Raw genomic sequence first — 13,116 nt, 5'->3', positions numbered from 1 at the left:
GAGAAGCCTGCGGGGGGGTGGGGGTGGGTCAGGCAAAGTGGGTCAGGATTTCCACGGGGTTGAGACCCAGAAAAGGCAGCCGACGAAGGGTAAGGACAATCTGGACAGCAGGGTCCCCTCCAGCCCTGGCCCCCTCCAGCCTGGTCCCCTCCAGCCCCTGGGCAGGTATAACTGACAGACAGACAAGGGTCTTGACAGCAGGACAACTACTGGAATTTTAGCCAAATGTCAACATGCACCTTTTTATGCTATTTTTCAAGGATATTGATGTAGGAATCATAGTTTCCAAAGACATCAGACATCAGATAGAGTTCCAAACATGTGCTGTGCTTAGTCGGTCAGTCGTGTCTGACACTTTGCGACCCCCTGGACTGCAGCCCGCCAGGCTCCTCTGTCCATGAGGATTCTCCAGGCAAGAATACTGGAGTGGGTTGCCATTTCCTTTTCCAGGGGATCTTCCCAACCCAGGGATTGAACCCAAGTCTCCTGCTCAGCAGACAGTTTCTTTACCACTGAGCCATCTAGAAAGCCCCAAAATTAAAATTTAAAATTTTAATTAAAAAAATTTTTTTTAAATTAAGTTGTTCTCACAAACACAGAGATTCTTTAAAAAAAGAAACTGCTGTCCCCTAGTGGCCATCCTCATAATGACTTGAAGCAGCCATTAAATCACAGCCCTTGGTTCTAGAAGGGGGATTCCTCCAGCTCACTTACTGCAGCTAAGGAGCCAGCCCACTGCCTCTTGAGACAGCTGTCCTTCAGTACTAAGTCAGAAGAGATCTGACTCCAGACAGTTTTGGCTCATGACCCACTTTCTTCCCTGACCAGTGATCGCCCTCTCCTCGTGTTACACGTAGGAAAAAGGGAGAGAAGAGAATGTCACCATCTGTTCAAAAATACAAGGACAGGGACTTCCCTGGTGGTCCATGGGCTAAGACTCCCCGCTCCCAATGCAGGGGACCTGGGTTCAGTGCCTGGTCAGGGAACTAGATCCCACATGCCACAAGAGCTTACATGCCACAACTAAGACCTGGTACAGCCAAATAAATATTAAAAAAAAGAAAATACAAGGACATCCCAGCTCCCCTCCCCAGCCCAGACTCACCATGCTGAGACGAGGAGGACTTCTCCAGCATGGACTTGTAGAGGTTGCGGAAGGACCAGCTTAGATCCTGAAAATTGATCTCCGAGTAGGAGAATTTGAAGTCATGGTTGGTGTTGTACAGGGGAGGGGGCCCCTCGGTGCTCTCTCGACCTGGACCTGCCGCTGCCACCGCTCCGCTGTCCACAGACCCTGTGCCCTAGAGGAAGAGGCAAGAAAGACTTGGTCCATGTCCTATGTGAGGGACCCATACGACACTTTAGTGGACACCAAGCTCTCTTGCCTATCCTTTTCATCCTCTCCCATCCTTTCAATGAATGAGCATCATTTTTCTCCTTTTCTCATTCCTATCTTGATATAGTCTCTTGCCCTTTCCCTGTGTTGCATCCATGCTCGTCTTTCCTTTCTCAGAAACTTTTTTGATCCCTTTCTTGTCTTCTCACCATTTTTATTTTTCTGATCTTTCTTAAAACGTTGTTTCTCTCTGCCTTTTGCTCTCTCCCTCTCTCTGCTTCTTTCTTTTGCTTTCTCCTTCTTTCCCAATTTATCTGCCTGCTATAGCACAGACAATCAATACATAATTTTGAACTGACAGACATATCAATCTATTCAATCACCCACCCATCCACCCGTCCATCCATCCCTTATGCCTCCTGCCACCTCCACCTCCTACCTGGCTATAGCTGGCAATCGATGTGGGGCTCTGAAGCGGTATCTGAGGGTTCCCCTCAGGAGGCAGTGAGGCTTCTCCACTCCCTGGAACCCCTCCCCGTGGACTCTTGCTGGCCTCCTGTTCTGGTGAATCCTGAGACAGCTGAGGGTTGTGAAAAAAGAGCAGTCTATAAGCAGATGCTAAACCTCCCCACATGATTCATGGTTCCATCCTTGCTGGTGTCTGACCTTTGCCCCATGTTTAGGAAATGACTGGGAGATGCGGGAGGAGCAGCGGGCTCAGAAATGGCATCTCATTGAGGTAGAGACTTACATCATCATCTGGAGGGTGTCGTCTCTTCCGGGAGATGTCAGGGCAAGTATCAATTGTCCAATAAGAACCCTAGAAGAACCCATCGCCAGAGAGAAAAAAAAAATCATTATATATGGAAATACCGCCCACTGGAAAAGTAGACATTTGAGAGGATTTTCATATAAAATTGGGCTTCCCTGGCTTCATATAAAATAGGCCCTACCATAAAATGATAACAAATCCACCTGCAATGCAGGAGGCATAGTTTTGATCCCCAAGTTGGCAAGATCTCCTGGAGAAGGGAATGGCTACCCATTCCAGTATTCTTGCCTGGAGAACTCCATAGACAGAGAAACTTGGTGTGCTTGCAAAGAGTCCATGGGGTCACAAAGAGTCAGACACGACTGAGCGACTGTCACTTCTTCATATAAGGTAAGAGCTATATTAAGAAAAATGACTGGCAATTCACATAGAATCCTGAGAGTAACAGCTATTTTTGAGTACTAAATCTGTACTAAATCACAGAGTATGTCAGAGGTACCCACTGTGGTCCAAACGCAGGTCTCGGTCATAATGAAGATGCAGAACACAGCATCCACCTCAAAGAGCTGCAAATGCCCAAACCAACCTACCCCTTCCATGTGATCTAAGGCAAAACTCTCTGAGACTTTAGCATCCATGGCTGTCCAACAAAGAGGATGATCTATCACTTCTCCCCTTCGAAGATAAAAACCACGAGATTTTTCTATAGAAAAATGCCTCCAAAGCTTATTTTACATCTAGAAAGAGCCCGATACACCAAAAGAGGGCATCGAAGTCAATTTTTTCATAAATATTTCTATTAAGAAAAAATTTCACAGCTTTCCTTAGTCATTCATTCTTGTGAGGACCCATAAGTTTGATAACCAAGCTCTTCCTCTGAGAGAAAAATAAAGCTGCTTCTCTAATTAATACGATTTCCTCTTCTGGGTAATTAAAACAGCCACAGGACTCTGAGCTGTCAACTACTCTCCTTTCCTTCCTGGTCCTCCCCTCTCCAATTACAGCTGAATCTCACCTTTCCAGGGTCATCCCGTGGTCTGGGCACCTTCCGGAAACACTTGTTGAGAGAAAGATTGTGCCGAATTGAATTCTGAGGAAGCACAGAAGCAAGTTAGATTTGAGTATCATGCAAAGCAGGAAATTTTCCAATAGTTCACAAAAGGACACAAAGGGAAATAACACACGCTAAAGTGCCAGTGTCAGGGTAAACTGAGCACCTCATAACCATACTGATGGAGGAAATCGCCTATCAGATAGCAAGAGCAATGAGATAAGAAAAAGCAAGTAAATTGATGAGAGATTAACTGCTGTAAATTTGACTACCTGGTGCTTCTAGAGAGCTGATTATATATAGTTTTTTCAATCTTTCCACCCAAATCACACCCAACTGATGATGGTATATAAATGCCTCAAAATCACATTTGCACAAACCTAAGTGCCCATCCACAGATGAATGGATAAAGAAGATGTGGCATATAGATATATGGCATATACATATATACACATATACACACAATGGATACTGCTCAGCCATTAAAAAGAGTGAAATTTTGCCATTTGCAGCAATATGGACCGATTTAGAGGGCATTATGCTTAGTGAAATAAGTCAGACAGAGAAAGACAAACATTACATGATATCATTTACCCATGCTATCTAAAAAATAGAACAAACTAGTAAATACAACAAAAAAGAAGCAGACTAACAGATATAGAGAACAAACCATTGGTTACCAGTGAGGAGAGCGAAGGAAGTAGAGGCAATACACGGGTAGGGGATTAAGAGGTACAAACTATTATATATAAAATCGGCTGCAAGGATATATTGTATTGATACAATATGCAGAATAAATACAGATTTTATATTAACTATAAATTAAAGTATAACCTTTAAAACTGTGAATCACTATACTGTACACCTTAACTTAATAATATTGTATAGCAACTATACGTCAATTAAAAAAGAATCACATCTGCTCAGCTCCTTAATTAATTCTATCAATAGTGAAAGAACATTTTAAAACTAATGATGTGGGAATTCCCCAGAGGTCCAGGGGTTAGGACTCCGAGCTTTCACTGCCAAGGGCACAGGTTCCATCTCTAGCTGAGGAACTGAGATCACACAAGCCACAGTGGCACAGCCATGAAAAAAAATACAAAACTGATGATGTAATGATGTAAATGATAACAAAATATAAATTATAAGTGAAACTAGGTACAATTCACCTTTCTGTCTTCTCAAGAGCCCAGGGAATGGTCACATTTGGAGGAAAGAAATATTGTTGCATACATGCCTTGGGTGAAGTTGGTGGGGCTGTGGCAGCTAGCAGGAACATATTTATAAAGGGAAAACTGAATGCTTTCAACAGTCCCCAGCTCATCATCTGGCTTGTATGTGAGCTGATGATTTACAGAGTGACACAGCTACACTAAATCCCAGTTTCTACTCAACAACTGGCAAGTGAGTGATTGCTCCCAAGGACTGAGAACATCAGCCTTCCTTCCATGCGTGGAAGAGAAGGCCCCTTTTTCCTTCATCTCCAGCCAAACCACTTATCCTCTCCTTCCTTGCTTGGTGGATGAGCTGCTGGGGAAGACCTAATTACATTATTATTTTTTCTTTGGTACATAGTTTTTAAAAAGATAATGACTGTGTGAGGTTTGATCTCTAGGTAGGATGGAGAGATGCCAGGCCTTGCATGTGACTTCAACAGAGCAGAATGGCAATAAATACCTGTGAAATAAACCAAGGGACAAGAGGGTAGGATGAGGGACTTCCCTGGTGGCCCAGTGGCTAAGACTCTGTGCTCCAATGCAGGGGGCCTGGGTTCAATCCCTGGTCAGGGAACTAGATGTTGCATACCATCACTAAGTGTTCACATGGCGCAACTAAGACCTGGCACAGCCAAATAAATAAACAATTCTTTTTTTTCAAAGAGAGTATGGTGAGCATCAGCATCCTGCCATACCGTAACTATACTCAGAGGTTTGGTATCACTGGAATTTCCCAGATACACCTTATGAAAGTTGTTCAACTCTGAAAAAAAAAAGTAAGGGATGGGAGATTTGAGATTTTTAAGTTCACACATCTCTGAGACAGCTCAGAGTGAAGTGGACCAGGTTACAGGAAGACACAAAAGTAGAGGAAAATGTTGTCAAGGCTAAGAACCATCTCAGGGCATAGAAGCTGTCCCACCTTCCAACCAATGCCTGCATTCTTGTAATAGGGGAAGTTGTCACAGATCCAGCGGTAAATCTCACTGAGGGTCATCTTCTTGGCTGGAGAGGAGTTGATGGCATAGGTGATGAGGGTGGCATAGCTGTACCGGGGTTTACCATCCTGGTGAACGGCAGCCTCGTCTTTACTCAGGGTGGCGTTCGGATCTGTGGGGGAGCCTGGTGGACATTTGCGGCTCCCACCAGGAGGCCCAGCCTGAGAGGCGCTTCCCAGCTTTTCGATGGTGGCCCGGAGGGTCAGCTGGGGGAGCCAGTCTATGGAGGTGAGGCTGCTCTCTAGGTCAGAAGCCATGGTATTTTTGGATTCTGCAGAGAAGAGGAAAATAAAATAGACAAGTGTTACCTGTGGTCACTTGTGGCAAGTAATACCAAATCTTAGGGCTTTAGGGAAAGGAGAGTTTCTTCTCACTCTAATTCCTATAGAAGACTCCACTCATGAGATAACCAGGTTCCCAGAACCCTCAAATGCATACGTCAATCACCTGCCAGATGACAGACTGGCACTTATCCTGCAACTTCACATGGAACATGGCAGAGGCCTCTTGCTTCATGCAGGACGAAAAGGGAGATCAAACCACCCAGCAAGTCGAGCTGTTCCTCAATTCTCCTTTCTTAAAGCCCTACAACACAATATTTTAAAGCTTCGTGGAGGGCTTTGCTGGTGGTCCAGTGGTTAAGAATCGGCTTTGCAATGCAAGGGAGACCGGTTCAATCCCTGATCTGGGAAGATCCCACAAGCAGCAGAGCAACTAAGCCCATGAGCCACAACTATTAAGCCTGCACTCTGGAACCCTGGAGTCACAACAACTGCGCACACACGCTGCAATTACTGAAGCTAGAGCCAGTGCTCGGCAGCTCGTGCACCGAAACTAGAGAAAGCCTGAGTGCAGAAACGAAGACCCAGCACAGTCAAAAAATAAAATAAATAAATCTTAAAAAAACAAAAACACCTGTGTCGAATCGATTTCTTAAAAACCACTTAAAAAAAAAAAAAAACACTTAGACAGCAGGTAAAACCTGCCAAAGTCTATTCTCCAATTATGTGTCACATGTTATATTTACATTCAACATCCACAGAGAGACAGCACGAGCAAACGTGTAAAGAAAAACAATCAGAGTAAACACAAGTATACCCTAAAGAAGCACGCATCAACACTTCCAAAGGTATATCACATTAGTTCCATCCCCAGTGCTCGCCCTAGGATCCCACATCCATGTGCATACGAGGAGTATTAGGTACATAAGTGTGACAACCAGCCAAACAGGGATGGCACACAGACAGCAGCCCGTGACCAGAAACCACAAGGAGATACACGGCATACGTTACCCACGGGGCACAGACTCACAACACAGAGGGCAGGAGCCGGAGCACGGCTGCCCTCGCACCTTTAAAGCACCGCCCCCTCGCGAGTTCCCGCCCATAGACGGCGACACCAGGAAGAAGTCACTGCAGAGGCCCTCCCACCGCTCGGCCTGCCTGGCTGCACAGAGCCAGGGAGACACCCAGCTGTGCGCGCACCGGTAACAATCAGATAGGCAGCTAAAAATAGCCATTCTGGGGCTCAGGGTTGGCTCCCCTTCTGCCGCCTCCTCCTCCTCTCTCTTGCCTTCCCGGCCAGGCACGCACGCTCGCGGCACCTCCATGCAAACTCCTGGCGCTGCCAACCCTCCCACGCCGGCTGTCTGCACACCCTGCCGCCACCCACGCGGCCTGGGCACTCTCTCAGACGGAGGGGTGCAGCCGGAGTGACGTCTGAGTGGGGGAAGGTGAAGGACAGTAGGGGAGATTTGCATTGCAGGGGCTGGAAAGAGTGGCATGATCCACGTGGTAGCCATTGGCACTCCCCTAGGGTGGAAGCCAGCACCACCCCACCCCACTCCACCACCACCCCGACTCTGTCCCACCCCCCTTCCCCTACCCCCTCAACCCCCTATCCCATTCCTTTACCCCTCCCAACCCCACCCAGACACACAAACATACATTAATTGTGCCTGCATGCTCAATCGCTAAGTCGTGTCTGACTCTTTGCGACCCCATGGACTGTATAGCCCACCAGGGTCCTCTGTCCATGGGATTTTCCTGGCAAGAATACTGGAGTGGGTTGCCATTTCCTCCACCAGGGAACCTCCCGACGCAGGGATCCAACCGCCTCTCCTGCACTGGCAGGCAGATGCTTTACCACTGAGCCACCAGGGAAGCCCTCCAGGGAAGCGCCCTGCCCTTCCCCACCCCGCCACCCCACCCCCAATCCATGATTGCTGCCGAACCACCTTGTGCCTGCACTGTTGGCCAGGTTCCAGCTAGGGTTTCTTCCTCCGACCCCTGCTGAAGGGGTAATCACTCTTGAGGAGCCAAGGCTAACAAGTCTCAGAATCCTGGACAGAAAACACATTGGGTGTGTAATGCCTAAATCCACTCACATAATGTGCACCAGCATTACATACAACTACACGCAAATCCACACACTGTAGTTAGAAGCTCAGTCGCAGGCATGGGCCCAGTCTCCTGCCTCCATCTCTGGGCTCACTCTCCTAGTTCTTAACTCCTCTGGCCTGGAGACTTTCTCCCAAGGGTCAGCAAGCTCACTCATCCCCTAATCTCTCAGTTCCCCACCCACACAGTCTCTGCATGCGTGTGCACGTTCTGGAGCTCCTCACCAGCAACACATCAACTCCGCCCACTCTGTACTCCAGGAAACACCTTAGTGCCTCGGGGGCCTGGGCAGCGTGAGACCCAACAGCAACCCAGGTTGGTTTTATAAATAGCATCGCAAAGGGGGGATTCCCCTTTATGCTGAGCTCCTTTCCCCACCATCCTTTCCCATCCCACCACCACCATTTTGCCCTAAAACCGTGGAAACCTGGAGACTAACAGGGACACTGAATCATTCCAGGAAGCCTCAGCTCCTGGCAATTTACTAAGGCAGAGCAGAGCGGCTACTGGGGTAACGTGCATTCCGCAGCCATCTGGTTCTGGAGCTACGTTAGCCCAGCTGAATGGGAACACGGCAATGAGCAGGTTCACAATGACCAGGGTTCTCCTGGGTTTCTAAGGAAATTTTACCCTATTATCTCCTGCTAAAGATCCTGGGAAGTTTCACTTTAAGAACATAGCAGGGGCTTCCCTGGAAGCACAGTGGATAAGAGTCTGCCTGCCACCACTGGGGACACAGGTTCCATCCCTGATCTGTGAACAGATTCCACATGCCATGGAGCAGCTGGGTCCATGAACCACAACTACTGAGCCCTCATTCTAGAGCCTGTGAGCCTCAACGACAGCAGCCAGTGCTCCGCAACAGGAGGGGCCACTGCAGTGTGAGGCCGGTAGCCCAGAGTAGCCTCCACTCAGTGCAACTGGAGAGAAAGCCCACGCAAAGCACTGAAGACCCTGCCCAGCCAGAAATTAAAATAATAAAAGAAGGAAAGAACACAGAAGTCTTCAGGGGACATTTCATTTGCAACCCTCCCAACACTGGATAGGGAGGGATAGGAGAATACAATCAAAGCAGTTTACAGAACCCACTTGGCAGGTGCCAATCACTGTGAATTCCATAAACGGAAGTGCCCTCAGCCTTTTGCTGGTTCTGTGCCCTTCCCTAGCATTTCCCCAGCACCAGGTTAGGACACTGAGGTTAAATTTAACCTTTCGCCAGCACCCTCCCAGCCAGCCCTCCAGCTACCGCCCCAGCACTCAAAATATCTTCCAATCTTACCAGCTACAAGCCACTTACAGCAAAAGATCCTGATTTCTCAGCACCATTCTCCCTAAACCCATCCCACTTCCTTGTCCCCAGCACTTCCCCATTCTTGAAGGGCAGCCCAGCGTGTAGAACCTCAGAGAATGAGGTTCCCTGGTTCTATTATGAACCTTGACACCTACACGCTGAGTCTCCCTAAACACCCCTTGCCTCCCTGAAGCCTTCCTGCCTCAGTTTCCTTCTTCAATAAAAGGGATGCCATCACAAACACTGTCAAAGCTTCATTCCTAGAGGGACATGAATGAAGCTTAAAGAGCTGGTGGCTGCCACACATTCCACATTCCCCCAAAATAATGGCACCAGGCTAGTGTTCGGGGCTATTATTAGAAAGGTACATAAAAGGTACTTCCATTTCTCAGTCCAACCAACCCAGTTACCCAGACCTCTCTCTCCAGGTGGGCCTTGTGCCACAGGGCTGGGGCAGAACCTGAGTCAGGCTACATTCTTCTCTGCAAGCTGGAAGACTGAAAGGAAATACCCATAGAAACTGGGAAAGGCAGCCAAAGGGCAGGCTCCATCACATCCATGGAACGTCTAATGAAGACTTCACTACTGGGAGAAAGAGAAAAACAGAAAGACATTCTGGTGGAGGGGAAGACTGATCCCAGGTGAGACGTGTAAGACCCCAGATAACAGGCACAGTTTTCTCCCCATTTTCTCCGAAAGGCCAGTAATTGTTCTCTGTACAGTGCCAAGGTCAGGCATTAAGGAATGATAACTTCCTGCTCTGTACCTAATGCAGAAACTAACAGAGCAGTGGCTAAGTTTGCCACCTTGCTGATTACCAGCCCGGATGTCTGGGTTTCAGTCCTGGCACCACAGCCTACCTACTGGCTGTGCAACCTCAGGCAAGTTACTTAACCTGTGTTGTAGTTTCTTCACTGGAAAATGGAGATGATAACTTGTATATACATAGGGTTGTTGGGAGGATTACCTTGAGTTAAAATTTTTAAAGCACTTAGTGAGTGTTATATACGTGTAGCAATGACTATTTTTGAATGAGAAAAAAAAAAGAGAATAATAGACATTGAAAATTAGAAAAATGGACAGACCATACAGGTAGGCCTGGAAGAAGTAGCAAACCTACAATGAGTTCACAATAGTTTTCAGGATGTCAGAATCTCAAACTTTCCTTTGCGGTGAGTGTCACCCGACTAAGGACTGACCAGGGCCACGACTAGTAAACTCCCAAGGATAAAGAAATGGGGGAATATCATCTCTTATTTTCCACAGGGGACTAGGTCGAGTCATAAGATGTGATCTGGAAAATAGCACCAAGTCATAGTTAATCCAACCCAATAGCTGTCTGCCCCTAACTGATTCCACGGAGGCAAAGAGAATCAGGGAGACTCAGTCCCAGCACAGCCGCTTAGGCTGTGTGGCAGTGGGTCATCTGGACATGCTCTGGTCCCGTTGGCTCTGGGCCATTCAACAAGTAGCCCTCCAGCATCTGGTAAAGTGCTTTCTGGGAAATAGGCTGCTGTTCTCCAGAGCCAGCTCTTTTCAAACAAAAATGGGGAAGGGAGTTCTAGGGTAAACAGCCGAGGATCCTCATGCTTATTAGACCAGAGATGTCAGAGCTGACGCTCTCTATCAGTCCTAGCAGAAGTGGTCCCAGCCAGAGATTGGGCTGCAGCCACTCATGAGGGCTCCCATTGGCTGGGGCAGGCCAACCCTGTCCTCCCAGCTGGGCATCATTACCAGCATTCTCCTCACTTCCCTGCACTGGCGCACCTGTTTTAAGCGGCCTACCAGAAACACACAATTCTAGGTAATTGGAGCCTAGTCTGAAAAGCACACACAGACTTGGCCTTGGTGCATGATGGGGACAGAGCCACATCCATGTGAAGTAAGAAACAGACGCACGTTATTTTACAGCGCAGCCCCACAAACCCAGATTACAGCCCTCTCATGGACCACAACCAACAGGTAGCTTCCAGGACACAGTGAATGTACTTAAGAGATTCAGGCAGTTCACCCAATGGCCAAAGGAGGAAACATAAAAACCCAAATAGAATGAAGCATCCCGGGACTTCCCTGGTGGTCCCATGGCTAAGACTTTGTGCTCTCTACACAGAGGGCCTGGGTTGAATCCCTGGTCTGGGAACTAGATCCCACATGCTGCAACTAAGCCCCAGAGCAGCCAAATAAATATATAAAAATGAGAGAGAGAGAAAAAAAGAAAGAAAGATGAAGCCTCTCACTTGGATTCGCTGTGGGGTCTAATGCTCCTTACGGAAGACAAAGTATTTCCTAGCGGTGAGGCAGGAACACAGGCACCTAGCTGGGGACCCCAGGTTGACAGGCAGAGCGCTACTAAACCCACAGCCCAGGCTCCGCCAGAAAGATGTCCTGGCACCTTTTTCTTGCCTTTTCTGAAGATCCTGGGCTTTGATGGTTCTTGCTATTTTCCTATGAAAGATAACATACATTCAAGGTTCCAGACACCCAGAACTTGCACACGAAACAGGAAGAGATAGGATGAAGCTATCAGGTGATTTTCTGAAAAGAAATTCCTCGGGGGTCAAATCTCCCTGGCAGTCAGCTTATTTCCATTGAAGACTGGAAGTAGGCTGAGCATCACCCCTCCCCTCCTTCTCTCCAGGGTCTGCCTTTTCCTGAGGAACTGTCAGCAAAGGACAGGAGCAGTGTCGGGCACTGGGACAGTGGGAGCCGGCCAGCATTAGGGACAAACTTCAACCCAGGAGCTGGCATTCCCTGCAGACTTTTTTCTTGCCTTGGGACATGGGATCTCCATTTTTCCTGTGGATGTTATGCTTCCAGCCCGGAGTGGAGATGTCATGAGGGGAGGCTGGGAAGCACAGTGAGTGGAGACAGACCACTTTTCTTATAAAGGGAGCAGTAATCACCATGGGCTGGAGAGAACAGCTCTGCTGCTGCTGCTGCAGCTGCTAAGTCACTTCAGTCGTGTCCAACTCTGTGCGACCCCATAGACGGTAGCCCACCAGGCTCCTCCATCCATGGGATTTTCCAGGCAAGAGTACTGGAGTGGGTTGCCATTGCCTTCTCCAGAGAACAACTCTGGTGGACATTAAATGACCTAGGGTTACAGGTAAGAAAATGTAATACCAATGGAAGCCCCAGACAAGGCCAGGCCACAAGATGCCACCATGACTTCAGTGAGAGCCCATTCTCGGTGTGACAAGGCCCAAGGATAGAGGGTGGTGTGGCAGTCCGGTTGGGGTGTGTCTCATCATGACACTGTACGGATGGAGTGCTAGAGATGCAGAGGTTTTCTGATGTCCCTTGCCCTTGGCATGAAAACAAACATTTTCCTAGGGACCTCCAATGAACCCCATCCCATCAGTCCCCCCAACACTAAGAAACCCATTTCTCATAGCCTCTGCAGCAAGATGAGGGTTTGAATCCAATAGCTTCGGAACACATTTCCCAGAAGAGTCTCTGAGTTGTTGCTCTACCATCCCAGTAACGAAACCCATCTCAAGAGGCACCATCTCAGGCCCCCTACACCCACTAGTGTCTAAAGAAGACAGAAGATGAAAGAAAGCACTAACCTGTCTCCACGTCAGCCGCAGCAGAGGGCGGGGACCACCTGGTACTGGAGTCTGGGGTTGGAGGGACCCCTCTCTTCAAAGGCAGATGCGGAGCCTCATCCTCAGTGGCTCTTCCCGTTCTTGGCTGAGCCTCCCAAGCTGGGGAGGGGAACTGGGTCCCCCGAGGATGAGGAGTGGAGGGAGGGCGAGGGGGAGAAGGAGGTCCCACCTGGGGAAGGTGGCACACCCCCCACACTCGGCCGGCGACCCTGGGGAGGAGGGGAGGAGCCTCGTCCAACCCGGAGTTGTCTCCTCCCCCTTGGGGGAGTCCCCCTCCCCCCCAAACTGAATCTGTCGGGAGTGGAGGGCTCTTTCTGTCGGCTGGAGATCGGAGCGGAGGGGCTCTGCCCTGTTCCACCGTCCGGGTACAGGGAAGTTGGGGGGACTTCTTCCCCTCTCCTGGAAGGCTGGAAGCCGAGTCGTCTTCTCTCCCTGGGGTGT

At 48.7% G+C, this 13,116-nt stretch overlaps 1 protein-coding gene across 1 annotated transcript in view; it reads right to left on the bottom strand.

Moving 5' to 3' along the window:
- Positions 1 to 12,715, bottom strand: part of FOXJ2 (forkhead box J2) — a 20,764-nt gene extending 8,049 nt beyond the window's left edge. The window contains exons 1-6 of the mRNA XM_010849360.1: positions 12,637 to 12,715; positions 5,302 to 5,648; positions 3,124 to 3,198; positions 2,088 to 2,156; positions 1,776 to 1,916; positions 1,033 to 1,301 (exon numbers count right to left, since the gene is read on the bottom strand). Coding sequence (XP_010847662.1) covers positions 1,033 to 1,301; positions 1,776 to 1,916; positions 2,088 to 2,156; positions 3,124 to 3,198; positions 5,302 to 5,634 — 887 coding nt within the window. The 5' untranslated portion in view covers positions 5,635 to 5,648; positions 12,637 to 12,715. The remainder of the gene's footprint in view (positions 1 to 1,032; positions 1,302 to 1,775; positions 1,917 to 2,087; positions 2,157 to 3,123; positions 3,199 to 5,301; positions 5,649 to 12,636) is intronic.
- Between the last annotated feature and the right edge of the window lie 401 nt (positions 12,716 to 13,116).

The sequence above is a fragment of the Bison bison genome, unplaced genomic scaffold, assembly GCF_000754665.1.
Source record: "Bison bison bison isolate TAMUID 2011002044 unplaced genomic scaffold, Bison_UMD1.0 scf7180017864281, whole genome shotgun sequence".
NCBI lineage: Eukaryota > Metazoa > Chordata > Mammalia > Artiodactyla > Bovidae > Bison > Bison bison.
The sequence above is the reverse complement of the archived record's forward strand: the minus strand, read 5'-3'. Positions and strand labels throughout refer to the sequence as shown.